The following is a 16,628-nucleotide window of genomic DNA, read 5'->3' on the forward strand; positions in this document are numbered from 1 at the left end:
AAGGTATTTTAATATTTGCTGCCAGTGGTGATTACCAAGTGTTTTTAGATGTGAGGCGATGGTAAAATGTACTGTATTTTTATGATGTGTTCTCTACCTTATTTTTACAGCATTAAAATTCAAAGTATTGCTCTCAAATTAGCCTCAAAGTTGGTCACCCATCTTGTACAGAATTGCCAAGAGGTAAAGAGATTTGTTTCTCAATCCCAAGCATATTGCTTTTTAATGTTTTGTTATTTTGTTATATTGTGATAGAAGGCTTGAATGGTTTTTCTTGGACAGAAATCCCTTTAACACCCTTTTGGTTTAATTGTACCTGTAGTGTTAGTTGTTCTTTGTTATGTTAGTGTGTCTCTCCCTCTGTACACACTGCCACATTATGAACTGGAAGCCATATCAGCATCATTTTAATATTTCAGTCTCTCAGTAAGTTGAATTTGAGTATATAAAACACATCTTTTAAGTGCTAATGGATTCAATGTGCATCTGACTTCTGATTTCACCTTTTAAGGTCAATTTATTGTCCTCATTGATAGTCACTCTGCCTTGGAGAGAAAAAAATAATTAACATGCATATCCATAATAGGAATCCAGTAATAATCCATGTAGCTCAAGTGTATTGTATTTCTGGGAAATGAATATTGAGACTCAGACGTAGGGAAAAAAGGAAATGCAAAGCTTTGACTGCTGCCCTTTCCATCCCCAGCATATGCAGTATCACCTGCTGTATGCTAAAACCTTGAGTCACATTGTAGGAACAGCAGGTGAAGCTATGTACAGAGATACAGACTTAATTGCCTTTTAAGATTAGTGTTTAAAATACTAGAGAGAGGTAATAAGTCCTCATAATGTTATCTGCCCTTATAAATATTATAAATTTGTAAACTGTAGACTATACAAATACACATTATTAACCCAGAAGATTTACTTCCATTTTGAATTGGTAATTTGCAAATCCATTAATACTGTATATAAAGAACAATGTTACTGGAGATATTAATGTCTGTCAGATGTCCATGCGTGTAAATACATGTACAGATAAATAGATAGATATAGATTTTGGGTTATTTTTAAAACTTATTGAACGTATTTCATTGTAAAAATGTTCCATGTGCAGTAATTGCTTTTCTAAATGGAAAACTTTTCAAAAATTCACCAGAATACCTGGCAGAAGTAGTCTATACTGTGTGATAATGGCCTGCAGTGTCTCATTAAAAAAAAAAGTAGAAAAATTGAAACAATTGCTACTCTTTTTTTTGCATCCTCTTATCTTAAAAAATGGCAGAATGTACATTTTTCAGATTTTGAAATATAAAATAACTGTGTAAACCTCACTTCACAGGAGATACATTGTTTGCCAAGTTGAAATCTGGAATATATTGTTACAATAAAATGTATGATGAACCTTGAAAAAATAAGTCTATAGTGGAACTGTTGGCACAGCCTAACCTGTAGCAATGCTGACAAGAATTGCTATGATAATCAGTGTAAATCATGGAGTCTTAAAGCTGTTACCTATATATGGAGTATTTTATATTCATTACTAAAGCATGATGAGTGATTTGCACCTATTTAAGTAGTTCTTTTTATTTGATTTGCATTCTATGGCTCATTGTTGGCAGGGAGGACTTTGGCTGCTGCTTTAGAAAAAAGTTAATGTAACGGTTCGTAGTTTAGTGTGATCCAGAATCCGCTCTAAATTGTACTGTAGAATACTCACATGCATTTCTGTGCTTTCAGGTTATGGAATCTGAAATGAGACAGTGGATTCAGTTAGTAACTTCTTGTTGTGGAGATGAGGAACAAACAGCTATACGATTGGCAGCTGCAGAAGTCCTCATAAATATTACACCACTTTTCCTGACCAATCAGAAACTTATCCTTGGTGAGTAAATTTCTAGGATTAAGCACCAATATTCTCATGGAACACTTTAAAGACTGGAATAAATGAAACTCAACAGTACATGATATTTTATATATTGAATGTGTTTTAATTGTATCAATCAGTTATTTTGAAAGACTTAAAAGGGTATCATGCACTTTAAATTGACCCTTTCAATATTGGAACAGCTGATGGCGTGTTTCATCTTACTGAATTAATGTGGAACAATAATTTACTAGAGGGCTCTTTAGTGAAGCAGAAAAAGACATAACAAGATGCAATGGTTGAAAGTTGAAACTGTGAAAATTCAGTTAACCATTGGCACACCTTACAAAGAGATGTGAATTTTCCATTACTTGAAATTTTGATATCAGGATTGAATGTCTTTTTTAAAAAGGTGCTCTAGTTCAAACACAGGTTATTGCATTCAAGGCAAGAATTACTAGATGAAGTTCTATGGTCTGTGTTAATCAGGAAATCCCTTTTGACCTCAAAATCTGTGGGTGGAGTTCTGGCTCCACTGAAGTCAATGGTAAGATTTCCGTTGACTTCATTGGCTCAGGATTTCACTTTAGGAATCTGTGAGCATGGAGAAGCCTGCAGTTTCATCCATTCCTTTGCTACTTTATTTATCTGGTTGTATTAAAGTAGCTGGAAAAGTTTTAAGCCCACAAATCAGTGCATGAACATCACTGAAAATATTTTTGCTTTTGCCACATATTTGGTTCCTCCTATAAAATACTGTTGTTACCATGTAGAAAGAGAGAAGAGAGTGAGAATGACTCTCTAGAATGTTGATTAGGGTGTTTACCAGGGAGAGGAGACATCCAGGTTCCAGCCCTTGCTCCAGTCCCTGAATATTTAGCATGGAAAGTGGAACAGCTTCAATGGGAGACATTGAGAGAGATCCACCCCACAATATCCCATAGCTAAGGCTACGAGTTTGTCACGCAAGTCATGGATTCCGTGACCTCTGTGACTGCTGCAGCGGCTGGTGCGCATGGCTCAGGGACAGCTCAGGCAGCCCCTTTGCCAGGTGCACTGGCCACTGCTGGGGCAGTCTTGGGCCACCACCCCCACCACCTGCAGCAGAGTTTGGGTGTGGGAGAGGTTAGGTGTTTGGGGAATGGGATGGGGTGAGGCGGACTCTGGGTGGCGCTTATCTGGGGTGCTCCCCGGAAGCGGCAGCATCCCCCTCACTCAGCTGCGAGGCGGAGGTGTGGCCAGGCAGCTCTCCGCACTGCCTCTGCCTGCAGGCACTTCCCCTCAGCTTCCATTGGCTGTGGTTCCCAGCCAATGGGAGCGGCAAAGCTGTGGTCTGGGTGGAGGCAACACGCAGAGCTGCCTGGCCGCACCTCCGCCTAGCAGCTGAGCAAGGGGGATGTCGCTGCTTCCAGGGAGCCCCCCAGGTAAGCGCCGCCCAGAGCCCACCACACCTTGTCCCATGCCCTTACCCCCTCTCACACCCAAACTCTGCTGCTGCTGGGGAGGGGCGGAGCCAAGTAGGGAGCCTGCCAGCCCCGTCAACCCCCTCCCGGTTCGCACGCCACTGCCCGCACCCTCCATTAGCACCCGTGGCACTCATTGGCAATGCCACCCTCTTCCCCCCTGCAAGTTTTAGTCATGGGTATTTTTAGTAAAAGTCATGGACTGGTCACAGGCCATTAATTTTTGTATACTGCCCATGACCTAACCATGACTTTTACTAAAAATACTTGTGACTAAAACATAGCCTTACCCAAAGCCCAGTGGTTAGGGTAGTCTCCTGCAATATTGAAGACAAAGGTCCATCTCGCCCAGTATCTGCCTACTGACAGTGGCCGATGCCAGGTGCCCCAGAGGGAGTGAAGCTAACAGGCAATGATCAAGTGATCTCTCTCCTGCCATCCATCTCCATCCTCTGATGAACAGAGGCTAGGGACACCATTCTTTACCCTTCCTGGCTAATAGCCATTTATGGACTAAGCCACCATGAATTTATCCAGTTCCCTTTTGAACATTGTTATAGTCCCAGCCTTCACAGCCTCCTCAGGTAAGGAGTTCCACAAGTTGACTGTGCGCTGTGTGAAGAAGAACTTCCTTTTATTTGTTTTAAACCTGCTACCTATTAATTTCATTTGGTGACCCCTAGTTCTTGTATTATGGGAATAAGTAAATAACTTTTCCTTATCCACTTTCTCCACATCACTCATAATTTTATATACTTCTATCATATCCCCCCTTAGTCTCCACTTTTCCAAGCTGAAGAGGCCTAGCCTCTTTAATCTTTCCTCATATGGGACCCTCTCCAAACCCCTAATCATTTTAGTTGCCCTTTTCTGAACCTTTTCTAGTGCTAGAATATCTTTTTTGAGGTGAGGAGACCACATCTGTACACAGTATTCAAGATGTGGGCGTACCATGGATTTATATAAAGGCAATAATATATTCTCGGTCTCATTCTCTATGCCCTTTTTAATGATTCCTAACATCCTGTTTGCTTTTTTGACCGCCTCTGCGCACTGCATGGACATCTTCAGAGAACTGTCCACTATGAGTCCAAGATCTTTTTCCTGACTCGTTGTAGCTAAATTAGCCCCCATCATATTGTATGTATAATTGGAGTTATTTTTTCCAATGTGCATTACTTTACATTTATCTACATTAAATTTCATTTGCCATTTTGTTGCCCAATCACTTAGCTTTGTGAGTTCTTTTTGAAGTTCTTCACAATCTGCTTTGGTCTTAACTATCTTGAGTAGTTTAGTATCATCTGCAAACTTTGCCACCTCACTGTTTACCCCTTTCTCCAGATCATTTATGAATAAATTGAATAGAATTGGTCTGAGAACTGACCCTTGGGGAACACCACTAGTTACCCCTTTTCATTCTGAGAATTTACCATTAATTCCTACCTTTTGTTCCCTGTCTTTTAACCAGTTCTCAGTCCATGAAAGGACCTTCCCTTTTATCCCATGACAGCTTAATTTACGTAAGAGCCTTTGGTGAGGGACCTTGTCAAAGGCTTTCTGGAAATCTAAGTACACTATGTCCACTGGATCCCCGTTGTCCACATGTTTGTTGACCCCTTCAAAGAACTCTAATAGATTAGTAAGACACGATTTCCCTTTACAGAAACCATGTTGACTATTGCTCAACAGTTTGTTTTTCTATGTGTCTGACAATTTTATTCTTAACTATTGTTTCGACTAATTTGCCCGGTACCAACGTTAGACTTACCGTTCTGTAATTGCCGGGATCACCTCTAGAGCCCTTTGTAAATATTGGCATTACATTAGCTAACTTCCAGTCATTGGGTTCCGAAGGCGATTTAAAGGACAGGTTACAAACCTTAGTTAATAGTTCCGCAACTTCACATTTGCATTCTTTCAGAACTCTTGGGTGAATGCCATCTGGTCCCGGTGACTTGTTAATGTTGAGTTTATCAATTAATTCCAAAACCTCCTCTAGTGGACACTTCAGTCTGTGACAGTTCCTCAGATATGTCACCTACAAAAGCCGGCTGAGGTTTGGGAATCTCCCTAACATCCTCAGCCATGAAGACTTAAGCAAAGAATCCGCAATGGCTTTATCATCTTTAAGCGCTCCTTTTGTATTTTGATTGTCAAGGGGCCCCACTGGTTGTTTAGCAGGCTTCCTGCTTCTGATGTACTTAAAAAACATTTTGTTATTACCTTTGGAGTTTTTGCCTAGCCATTCTTCAAACTCCTCTTTGGCTTTTCTTATTCCACTCTTGCACTTAAGCTGGCAGTATTTGTGCTCCTTTCTATTTGCCTTACTAGGATTTGACTTCCACTTTTTAAAGGAAGTCTTTTTATCTCTCACTGCTTCTTTTACATGGTTGTTAAGCCACGGTGGCTCTTTTTTAGTTTTTTTACTCTGTTTCTTAATTTGGGGTATACATTGAAGTTGGGCCTCTATTATGTCTTTAAAAAGGGCCCATGCAACTTGCAGGGGATTAACTTTAGTCACTGTACCTTTTAACTTTTGTTTAACTAACCGCCTCATTTTTGTATAGTTCCCTCTTTTGAAATTAAATGCCACAGTGTTGGGCTGTTGAGGTGTTCTTCCCCCCACAGGGATGTTGAATGCTATTGTATTATGGTCACTATTTCCAGCGGTCCTGCTATAGTTACCTCTTGGACCAGCTCCTGCGCTCCACTCAGGATTAAATCTAGAGTTGCCTCTCCCCTTATGGGTTCCCGTACCAGCTGCTCCATGAAGCAGTCATTTAAAGTATCGAGAAATTTTATCTCTGCGTTTCGTCCTGAAGTGAAATGTTCCCAGTCCAGTCTTGGGATAATTGAAATCCCCCACTATTATTGGGTTCTTAATTATGATAGCCTCTCTAATTTCCCTTAGCATTTCATCATGACTATTACTGTCCTGGTCAGGTGGTCAATAATAGATCCCTAATATTATATTTTTATTAGAGCATGAAATTTCTATCCATAGTGATTCTATGGAACATGTGGATTCGCTTAAGATTTTTACTTCATTTGAACCTACATTTTCTTTCACATATAGTGCCACTCCTCCCCCTGCACGACCTGTTCTGTCCTTCCGATATATTTTGTACCCCGAAATGATTGTGTCCCATTGATTGCTCTCAGTCTACCAGGTTTCTGTGATGCCTATTATATCAATATCCTCCTTTATCACAAGGCACTCTAGTTCACCCATCTTATTATTTAGACTTCTAGCATTTGTGTACAAGCACTTTAAAAACTTGTCCCTGTTTATTTGTCTGCCCTTTTCTGATGTGCCAGATTCTTTTTTATGTGACTGTTTATCATCTGATCCGGCCCTTACGTTATCCTCTTCCGTCCTCTGTTCCTGACTATAACCTGGAGATTCCCTATCATCAGACTCTCCCCTAAGAGAAGTCTGTGTCCGATCCACATACTCCTCTGCAGCAGTCGGCTTTCCCCCATCTCCTAGTTTAAAAACTGCTCTACAACCTTTTTAATGTTTAGTGCCAGCAGTCTGGTTCCTTTGGTTTAGGTGGAGCCCATCTCTCCTGTATAGGCTCCCCCCATCCCAAAAGTTTCCCCAGTTCCTAATGAACGTAAAGCCCTCCTCTTTACACCATCATCTCATCCACGCATTGAGACTCTGAAGCTCTTCCTGCCTACCTGGCCCTGCACGTGGAATTGTGAGCATTTCTGAGAATGCCACCATAGAGGTCCTGGATTTCAGTCTCTTCCCTAGCAGCCTAAATTTGGCTTCCAGGACATCTCTCCTACCCTTCCCTATGTCATTGGTACCTACACGTACCACGACCACCGGCTCCTCCCCAGCACTATACATAAGTCTGTCTAGATGCCTCGAGAGATCCGCAACCTTCGCACCAGGCAGGCAAGTCACCATACGGTTCTCTCGGTCATCACAAACCCAACTATCTACGTTTCTAATGATCGAATCTCCCATTACTAACACCTGCCTTTTCCTAGCAACTGGAGTTCCCTCCCCCAGAGAGGTAACCTCAGTGCGGGGCAATCCCAGCACCACCTGGAAGGAGGGTCCCAACTATGGGAAGGTTTCCCTCTGCTCCCATTGACTGCTCTGCTTCCCTGGGCCTGCCTTCCTCATCAACAGCACAGAGGCTGTCTGAGTGGAGGTGAGACAATTCTGCAGTGTCCCGGAAAGCCTCATCAACATACCTCTCTGCCTCTCTTAGCTCCTCCAGTTCCGCAACCCTGGCCTCCAAAGTCCGTACGTGGTCTCTGAGGGCCAGGAGCTCCTTGCATCGACTGCACACATACGCCACCCGCCCACAAGGCAGGTAGTCATACATGCTACACTCAGCACAATAAACTGGATAGCCCCCACTCTGCTGCTGGGCTTCTGCCTGCATTGTCTCCTAGTTAATGAAAGGGTGGTTTAAAGAAAGGAGTTTTGGAATATGGTTTGGATTTTAGGTTTTAAGGGGACTACAGGGGAACAGGTAGGACCGACAAGGGACCTCCCCCCCTTCCCACTCCCCTTCCAAACTCCCTTGCAAAACTCCCTGGTCGCTTGTGCGCGGCTTTATAAAGCTTTATAAAGCCCTGGCCTGAGTTTATGTCCCGCCTACTGATTAAGGCTCAGCCAATTACTAGAGGCTTCAAGCTTTCAAACCTTCCTTTGAAGCTCACGGCCTCCAACTGCCAGCCACAGCACACGGTCCTTCAAACCACCAGACAAACAAACAGAGTGACAAACACAAGCTCAGCACACAGCAAGTAACCCCCAAACACAAACACACACACACACACTACAGACAGTCACTTACCCCACAGATGCTGTATTTGCTCCTCCTTCACCTGGAGAACTCCCTTGCAAAACTCCCTGTTACACTTGAACCTGGATCTCCCATGTCTCCAGGGAGTGCTATAATCACAATGCTATAAGGCAGAGGCTGTTTTGTGAATGGCTCCTAAGTCCCCTTGTGAATATAGCCCCTCATCCCAAAAAAAAATTGGGACAAAAATATTTGGTGAATTTTCAAATCATTTTGGATGACCCCAAACTGCATATTTCTATAAATAAACTCTTCGTCCAAAAAATTTTGCCCAGCTCTAGTTAAGGATATATAAAATAGATATTATTTATCCATTGCACATTAGTCTGTCATCTAAAAGCTATCATCTCTGATCTCGTGTCTACAACAGGATGGCGGGGATATGCAGTGAAGATTGTATTGGTCTGGCTTGGCTTCAAAGTTCTTTAAATAAATAAATGGTTAGGAGGGAATGAAGTTAGTGCTTACAAAAAAAGGTGCCACACTGACAGTCCTGAAAATCAATATTCTTTAGTGATACACAAAACAGACACAGCATAAATAGTGGCATTGCCAATTTTCTCTCACAGACAAACCAAAGTGAGGTGGATGAGAGGTGAATCTGATCTCCATGCCCAGACTTTCTTTGGCTTTTCTGCTTAGATTTCCCGCAGTGCTGCCAACTGTCATGGCAATGAGTTTTGTGTGCTATGAACACAGGTGTCCTTAGAACTGGACTTATACCATCAACTGCTTTTACTCTAGTCACAAAGCAATCTTCAGATGGTAGCTATTTTCACTTGCTGCTGAAATGGATTTGAATACATGATTCTTAGTTGACACTCTATATCCCATTGCTACTTCTGTAAGCCAGGCAGTGTCTTGACTCCTGTTTTTTTCCCTTTGTCCCTCTAGCCCCCTATGTTATTGTACACCTTCTTAAAGCCTTCTTTTAGTTGTTTTTCCTGGTATAGTTCCACCCTTCTGCCCCTCAGCATTTAATTTACTTACACTGCTATTTATCTCACTTTTTAATTTACCTATAAGTTCATAGGAGTTACCATACTGGTGCAGAATGTGGGTCTAGCATGCAGCCTCCACCAGTGATCAGTAGCTTGTGGTTCATATGAAAGTGAGAAATTTCCATAATGTGTCTAGCCATCTGTGCAGTTATGTACATAGGAGGTGGGGGAAAGAAATTCCACTCTGACCTTCTCAAACGATCAGCTTGGACCCTCAACATGAAGTGTGTGGGTATCCTAGCTAGTTGTAGTATGTCATCTCTTGCCTTGGCCTAACCGGAAACTTTTAGACTCTGGCTGTTGAATTGTTTTAACATAATATACAACATAATAAAATGATGTGAAAGCTGGATGGTGGGGTTTGATCAGATAATAAACAAACTTACTCAACCCATTAAGAACATATGAAGAGTATATGTATTCCATATGTTTGATAACATATACAGAGCCTTTGAAAGCTTAGCTTTGATGTAATGCCAACTTTGCATTGACTCACAGACTTTCAAGGTAAATTAATTTTGAAAGAAAGTGAGAATAGAAATTAACATATTTTTGCTTAATATATAAAATGGACATATCTTGTCTTCTGAGATGTCGAATGAGCTAAAAATGAGACAATAAACTATTTGTTTGGAAACGTGTCTGTTAAATGATACTGATAGCATTTAGCTAGGCTAAATCTATTCTAATCCTTTGGTACCAGGTAGATGCAGCATTTATGTACTGTGCCTGAGATTATCACATTTGGAAATCTTGACTCCTGGAACCAAAGTTAGAGCCAGTAATAAGACAGATTTTATCACTAATATAAAATGAGGGAGACTGGGGTGTTTGAATGACTGGTACTGGAATATTAAAGTTTTCATCTCTGTCACTGGTCTGAACTGGGCTACAGTTAGCAGTGATCAAAATGTGAAATGAGTCAGTAATTCCAGTCCTTTTCTGGCAGATGTGTCCCACTTGAAACCAAAATTGGCATTAATTGGCACCCTGGTTGATAGTCTTATCAACAAGGGCAAGGCCTGAAGAGTAGGCAGTCTGACCTAGCATTTCTCCCCAAGAAGAGGGCCAAAGAAGGCCTGAGTTAAGACAGGAGGAGGGACTGTTCATCCTGCATGTTGCCTGAGGAGTCAAGAAAAGAAGCCTTTCCAGAGAGGCCATTTTCAGTTTTGCCACATCTCTTTTGAGAACACTGTAAGAACTTGTTTACACAGGGAAATTGGCTGGCATAGTTATAGCAGAATAATTATTCCACTATAGCTGTTCTGGTGTAAACGCCTCCCACCCTTGTGTGGAAACTATTCCAGAATAAAAGTGTCTTGATTCTAGATTTATTAAAGTGGAGTTATTATTCTGAAATAGAGTCTCCAAGTGTGTGTATGCGAGGGAAGCTATACTGAAATAGCTATAGCAGAATAATTATTATGCTACAGTATGATAGCCAGTTTCCCTGTCTAATCACACAAACCCAAATACCCTTGCCCTACCTCACCCCTTCCTCCGAGGCCCTGCTCTTTCACCAAGACCCGGCCCGCTCACTCCATCCCCCCTTCCTCCATTGTTCACTCTCCCCCACCTTCACTCACTTTCACCAGGCTGGGGCAGAGGTTTGGGATGCGGGCTCTGGGCTGGACGAAGAGGTACAGAGTGTGGGAGGGGGCTCGCAGCTGAGCCTGGGGCAGAGGGTTGGGGTGCAGGCTGCAGGCTCTGGGAGGGGGGTTGGGTGTGGGAGGGGGCTCAGGGCTGGGGCAGGTGTTGGGGTGTAGGAGGATGTTTGGGGTGCTGGCACAGGGAGGGGACTCGGGGTTGGGGTGCAGGCTCCGGCTGGGCGGCACTTACCTTAGACGGCTCCCAGTTGGCGGTGCAGTGGGGCTAAGGCAGACACCTTGCCTGCTCTGGCCCCACGCCTCTCCTGGAAATGGCCAGCATGACCCCTAGGGGAGAGGCCAGGAGGCGCCACACGCTGCCCCTGCCTGCAGGCACCGCCCCTTCACCTCCCATTGGCCACAGTTCCCAGCCAATGGGAGCTGCAGAGTTGGTGCTTCCGGTGGGGGCAGCGTTTGGAGCCCTCTTCTTCCCCTAGTGGCCGCAGGGACGTGCTGGCCACTTCTGGGAGAGGCGCGGGGCCAAAGCCTGCCTTAGCCCTGCTGCGCTGCCTGACCTTTAGTGGCCTAAAATCTCCTGGTTTGACTTCAGCAGCCTCTGTGAGATAGAGCCTGATTCTGAGAGACTCTTGGCGAAAGGAGTGTTGGCAACCCTACTGGGTACACAATACCTAAGAACCTTCCACTATGTGCAAGCAATAACGTGGGCTTAACTCTCCACCTAAATCTCCATCACATAAACCTCTGAGGGAGAACCTGACAGAAAAGTGCTTTCCCCTATAGCAATGTGGTAAAAATAAACCTAAGCAACCACTGTGTTGCTCCCCAAGCTCCAGAGTGTAATCTGTGATATGGTGTGGTCAGCAGTGAGTCACTTTTTCAAGAGAAGTCCCAATATATTCTCTTTATCATCAATGACGTTCACAACCTGAGCAATAAATTCAGCTGAGGTGCACCAGAGAGCAGCACCATCAAGCAAGCTTTCTTAATACAGCCACTTAGCGTCAACCCAACATACTGCTGTTCCCCAGACACCTCCAGATAGAACCTCCAGCCAAATGTCATTACTTCAAGGACCTGCTGGATCCTCACCCACATTAACAGCACTCTTCTAATGCCCAGCAAGAATTCCACACTCACAGGAACTGCAGAAATGTCAGAGCATTAGTGGTTACTCAAGACTCTGAGTATCCCGGCATTGGTTTGATGCTGAAGATGGTCTTTCCTCTCACCAGCTACCTACTCCTAGGACCAGACAGAGCCAACCATTAAGGGGAGATGTCATGGTATAATTCCCCACTCTGAACCTTAGCGTCCAAAAGATGGGGTACCAGCATGAATTCCTCTAAGCTCAATTACCAGCTTAGTACTTGTAGCGCTGCCACCCACCAGGAATTCCAGTGCCTATTACACTGTAGTCCCCCCAAAACCTTGCCCAGGGACCCCCAAGACCCAGACCCTCTGGATCTTAACACAAGGAAAGTAAACCCTTTCCCTCACCGTTGCCTCTCCCAGGCTTCCCCTCCCTGGGTTACCCTGGAAGATCACTGTGATTCAAACTCCTTGAATCTTAAAACAGAGAGGAAAATCCACCTTCTCCCCTCCTTCTCTTTCCCCCTCCCAGACTCTCCCTGAGAGAGAAAGTAATCCTAACACAGAGACAAAATTAACCTCTCTCTCCCCCTTCCCTCCTTTCTCCCCACCAATTCCCTGGTAGATCCAGACCCAGTCCCCTGCGGTCTCACCAGAATAAAAAAACAATCAGGTTCTTAAACAAGAAAAGCTTTTAATTAAAGAAAGAAAAAACAGTAAAAACTATCTTTGTAAATTTAAGATGGAATATGTTACAGGGTCTTTCAGCTATAGACACTGGGAATACCCTCCCAGCCTAAGTATACAAGTACAAATTAAAATCCTTTCAGCAAAATACAAATTTGAACTCCTTCCGGCCAAATATACACTTGCAAATAAAGAAAACAAACATAAGCCTAACTTGCTTTATCTACCTAGTACTCACTATTCTGAACTTATAAGATCCTGTATTGGAGAGATTGGAGAGAAACCTGGTTGCACGTCTGGTCCCTCTGAGAACCCAGAGTGAACAACAACCAAATTCTAACAGCACACACAAAAACTTCCCTCCCTCAAGATTTGAAAGTATCCTGTCCCCTGATTGGTCCTCTGGTCAGGTGACAGCCAGGCTCACTGATTTTGTTAACCCTTTACAGGCAAAAGAGATATGAAGTACTTCTGTTCTGTTAAACCCTACTATCTGTTTATGACAGGAGATAAAAGAGAAGAAAAGTGGGAAAAATAGGCTGGCTGTTCAGACTTCAGCATTACAGAGCAAACAGCATTTTGACTACGTTGCCACAAGTCCTCCTCTTTTCTCCCCTTCACCCCCTTTTTCTGTGCGTTTCACTAAATTTTGTCATTTTTAGATGTGAGAATAAATATTCCTGTAACTGTTCTGATTTATCTGTAAGAAGCAAAATTCTGAATGCCTTGCCTCTTTGTAAATGTTCAGGTCTCTCCAGTACACTCGCCATGTGGAAATGCGTAGTTCTGCTGTTGCAGAGTGAAGAGCTGATAGTAAGGGATACAGCTGCTGATGTCATAAGGGTGGCCCAGTCTCAAAGCAATATCTGTAACAAAACAGGTAAAGTTTGGTAATTTTTCTGTTGACTTGGACATTACTGGGTATTTGAGAGAAGAAAATATTTCCCTTTTCAGCACAAAAGACAGTGTTTTTATGCTTGATAATTGTAAAGTGACTCTCACATCACAGTGTGACATCACATACTGTAGAAGAAAATGGTCAATTATGGAGGTTTAACACCCTTTTTTTTTTTAGTTTTTACATTTCTTGGTATAATGTGGATATAGTTATGTGTTTTTTTAGGAGAGACTGCTACAGTACTTAGAGATGGTTCTTCCTGTCATGAGTCAGACTGGCTCTGGTATAAGCAGTAATTTTGGAAATCCTGATCCATTTATATTAAATCATAACTGGAGATAAGGAATGGAAGAGGCTACTTAAACCCCAGGGCAGTGCAGCCAAAATATTCTAACATGAGATGGCAGGGGACTGGGAAACAATACTCCTGGGCTCTATTCCTGTCTTAGCTACTGATTCATTGGTGGGACCCTGGAAGAGCCCCCTCATGTGATCACTTCCCAGATTGCTGTGAAGGCAGGTGCTGAACCTGCCAGCTTCTGAACCTCTGGTATTTTAAGCAAACAGAGTCTGAATGGAGCCTAGCCACTGCTCATAGACTCATAGACTTTAGGGTCAGAAGGACCAATGTGATCATCTAGTCTGACCTCCTGCACAAAGCAGGCCACAGAACCCTACCCATCCACTTCTATAACAACCCCCTAACCTATGTCCGAGTTATTGAAGTTTTCAAATTGTGGGTTGAAGACCTCAAGCTGCAGAGAATCCACCTGCTGCTGTGTTAGGGCCTCTGGACACATTTTTAGAGTGCAAATCTTTGGTCTGGCACCTTCTCCTGAAAGCTGTGACCATGCAACCCCCTGCTCAGCCCCTGGACCAGTGCTGACTGCTCAGACTCCTCCTGTAGCTTCAACATACCTTCTCCCAGAAGTTTTCTCACCAATCCAAAAACATTTGTTGGGCTGGGGTCAGAGTCATATGGGGCCATCCATCCATCATCCCCTTCTCCTCTTCTGCCCCATGCTTCCTATGTCTATGTCTGAGTCTTCCTTCTGTGATTCTTTTTAAAACTCCTCCTTTGTTGCTTCTGTCCCTTCGTCTTGCTGCTCCTAACTTTCCACTCTCTTCTCTTCCCCTTCCCCTGCATACAAATAGAAACTATCTTCTCTCAAGTCCAGCAAACCTTCTTAGCATGTCTGTTGTCTGGTAACTAAAGCACAGTCACTAAAATTAAGTACTCGCCACTGTCCCTAGGGCTGGGTATGTGCTAGGTCCTACCTGACCTTGATGGATACACATATAGAGACATTTCATAGTACAGCAATTACTTCATAATAGCAACCAGAATTCATAAATTGTATTAAGATTCCCCAAATCATCACAGGTCCCTTATGTTTTCTCTGCCTCAGTTTGCTCATTTGTACTATGTTTATTAGTTTACAAAAAAAAAGCTCAAAGACTATTATTAGCTTTAACTAAGCTTGAATCTTATTCCATAGAACTTGGATGGCATCTTACATTATTTTGACTAATCCTGTTTCTTTGCCATCATATCTTACAATGGAAATGAAAGTAATTGAGCATGAAAGTTTAATTTCTGTATAGATCAGAATGAGAAATGGGTGGCAAGCATTCTGTTGTCATACATTTTGTGATTTTCAGGTCCTGCAATGAAAGCTGTGCAGGTCCTGCAATGAAAGTTTTTAAAGCTTATTGTTAAGCCTTGTAATTTTTCTTCTTCTCCAAAAACACTAGTTAACGTGAGTGATTACGGCTTCTTATATTTTCAGTTTAAAGAGACATCTGTTTTGTTTAGTTCATCAAGCCTTGCTCCAGCCCTAAAACCCAGTGTATTATTATATACTGCCTTCTGGAGATTGATATAGCTGCAATGTCTAGCTTTTCTTGCTGAGCCTGTAAGACATATAATTGATGTCATTTTGCCAATAGAAGCCTAAATGGAAAGAATGTCAACAGGATTTTCCATTTATTAGAATACAGTGGCTATCTGCCATGATTATACAAAAGTCACCATGCTGAAATCCGTCTTCTTTATTATTTTTTCTAATTGTCAGAAATATGAGTGTTTGGTGCTGGCCATGCCAACCACCCTCCCTACCTTTTTTTTTTTGTGAACATCACTAGTACCAGCATTTTGCACAAGAACCTGCTCTGAGTTTAATTTTTTTTTGGACATATTTAAGCCTCCCCTGAAGAGGCAGTGCTGGAACTCTTTAACAGGACAGCTTCTGCTTTAATGTTTGATTAATGTAATGTATCCAGTGAGGCTATTCATGGCATGATAGCTGTTCCTGAAGTTTCACATAAGATTCAAACTGGTCCCGTTTTTCCCTACCAAAGAGTACAGTAGTGGGGCGTGTGTGCCTCTGTGCAGAATTATAGAATTGTAGGACTTGAGGGGATCTCAGGAGTTCATCTAGTCCAGTCCCCTGCATTCATGGCAGGACTAAGTATTATCTAGACCATCCCTGACAGGTATTTGTCCAACCTGCTCTTAAAAATCTCCAATGATAGAGATTCCAGAACCTCCCTAGGCAATTTATTCCCGTGCTTACCATCCTTACAGTTAGGAAGTTTTTCCTAATGTCCAACCTAAACCAGCTGTGTTGCAATTTAAGCCCATTGCTGCTTCTCCTATCTATGGAGATTAAGAAGAATATTTTTTCTCCCTCCTCCTTGTAATAACTTTTTATGTACTTGAACACTTTTATATTGTCCCCTCTCCATCTTCTCTTCCCTGGACTAAACAAACCCAAGTTTTTCAATCTTCCCTCATAGGTCATGTTTTTCTGGATCTCTAATCATTTTTGTTGGTCTTCTATGGACTTTCTCCATTTTGTTCACATCTTTCCTAAAATGTGGCTCCCAGAACTGGACACAATACTCCAGTTGAGGCCTAATCAGCGCGGAGTAGAGCAGAAAAATTACTTCTTGTGTCTTGCTTGCAACATCCCAGAATGATGTTTGCTTTTTTTGCAACAGTGTTACATTGCTGATTCATATGTAACTTGTGATCCACTATGACCCTGCAGGTCCCTTTCTGCAGCACTCTTTACTAGACAGTCATTTCCCATTTTGTACATGTGCAACTGATTGTTCCTTCCTAATTGAAGTACATTGTATTTGTCCTTATTGAATTTCATCCTATTTACTTCAGACC

General features: G+C 42.6%; 1 protein-coding gene across 5 annotated transcripts in view; it reads left to right on the forward strand.

The window, feature by feature from the left end:
* The window catches only part of THADA (THADA armadillo repeat containing), a 317,566-nt gene that overhangs the window by 265,893 nt on the left and 35,045 nt on the right, over window positions 1-16,628 (forward strand). For all 5 annotated transcript variants that reach the window (XM_050951710.1, XM_050951707.1, XM_050951708.1 and 2 more), the window contains 3 exons: window positions 111-183; window positions 1,741-1,885; window positions 13,298-13,429. In XM_050951710.1, coding sequence (XP_050807667.1) covers window positions 111-183; window positions 1,741-1,885; window positions 13,298-13,429 — 350 coding nt within the window. The remainder of the gene's footprint in view (window positions 1-110; window positions 184-1,740; window positions 1,886-13,297; window positions 13,430-16,628) is intronic.

The sequence above is a fragment of the Gopherus flavomarginatus genome, chromosome 4 (genome assembly GCF_025201925.1).
Source record: "Gopherus flavomarginatus isolate rGopFla2 chromosome 4, rGopFla2.mat.asm, whole genome shotgun sequence".
Taxonomy (NCBI): Eukaryota; Metazoa; Chordata; order Testudines; family Testudinidae; genus Gopherus; species Gopherus flavomarginatus.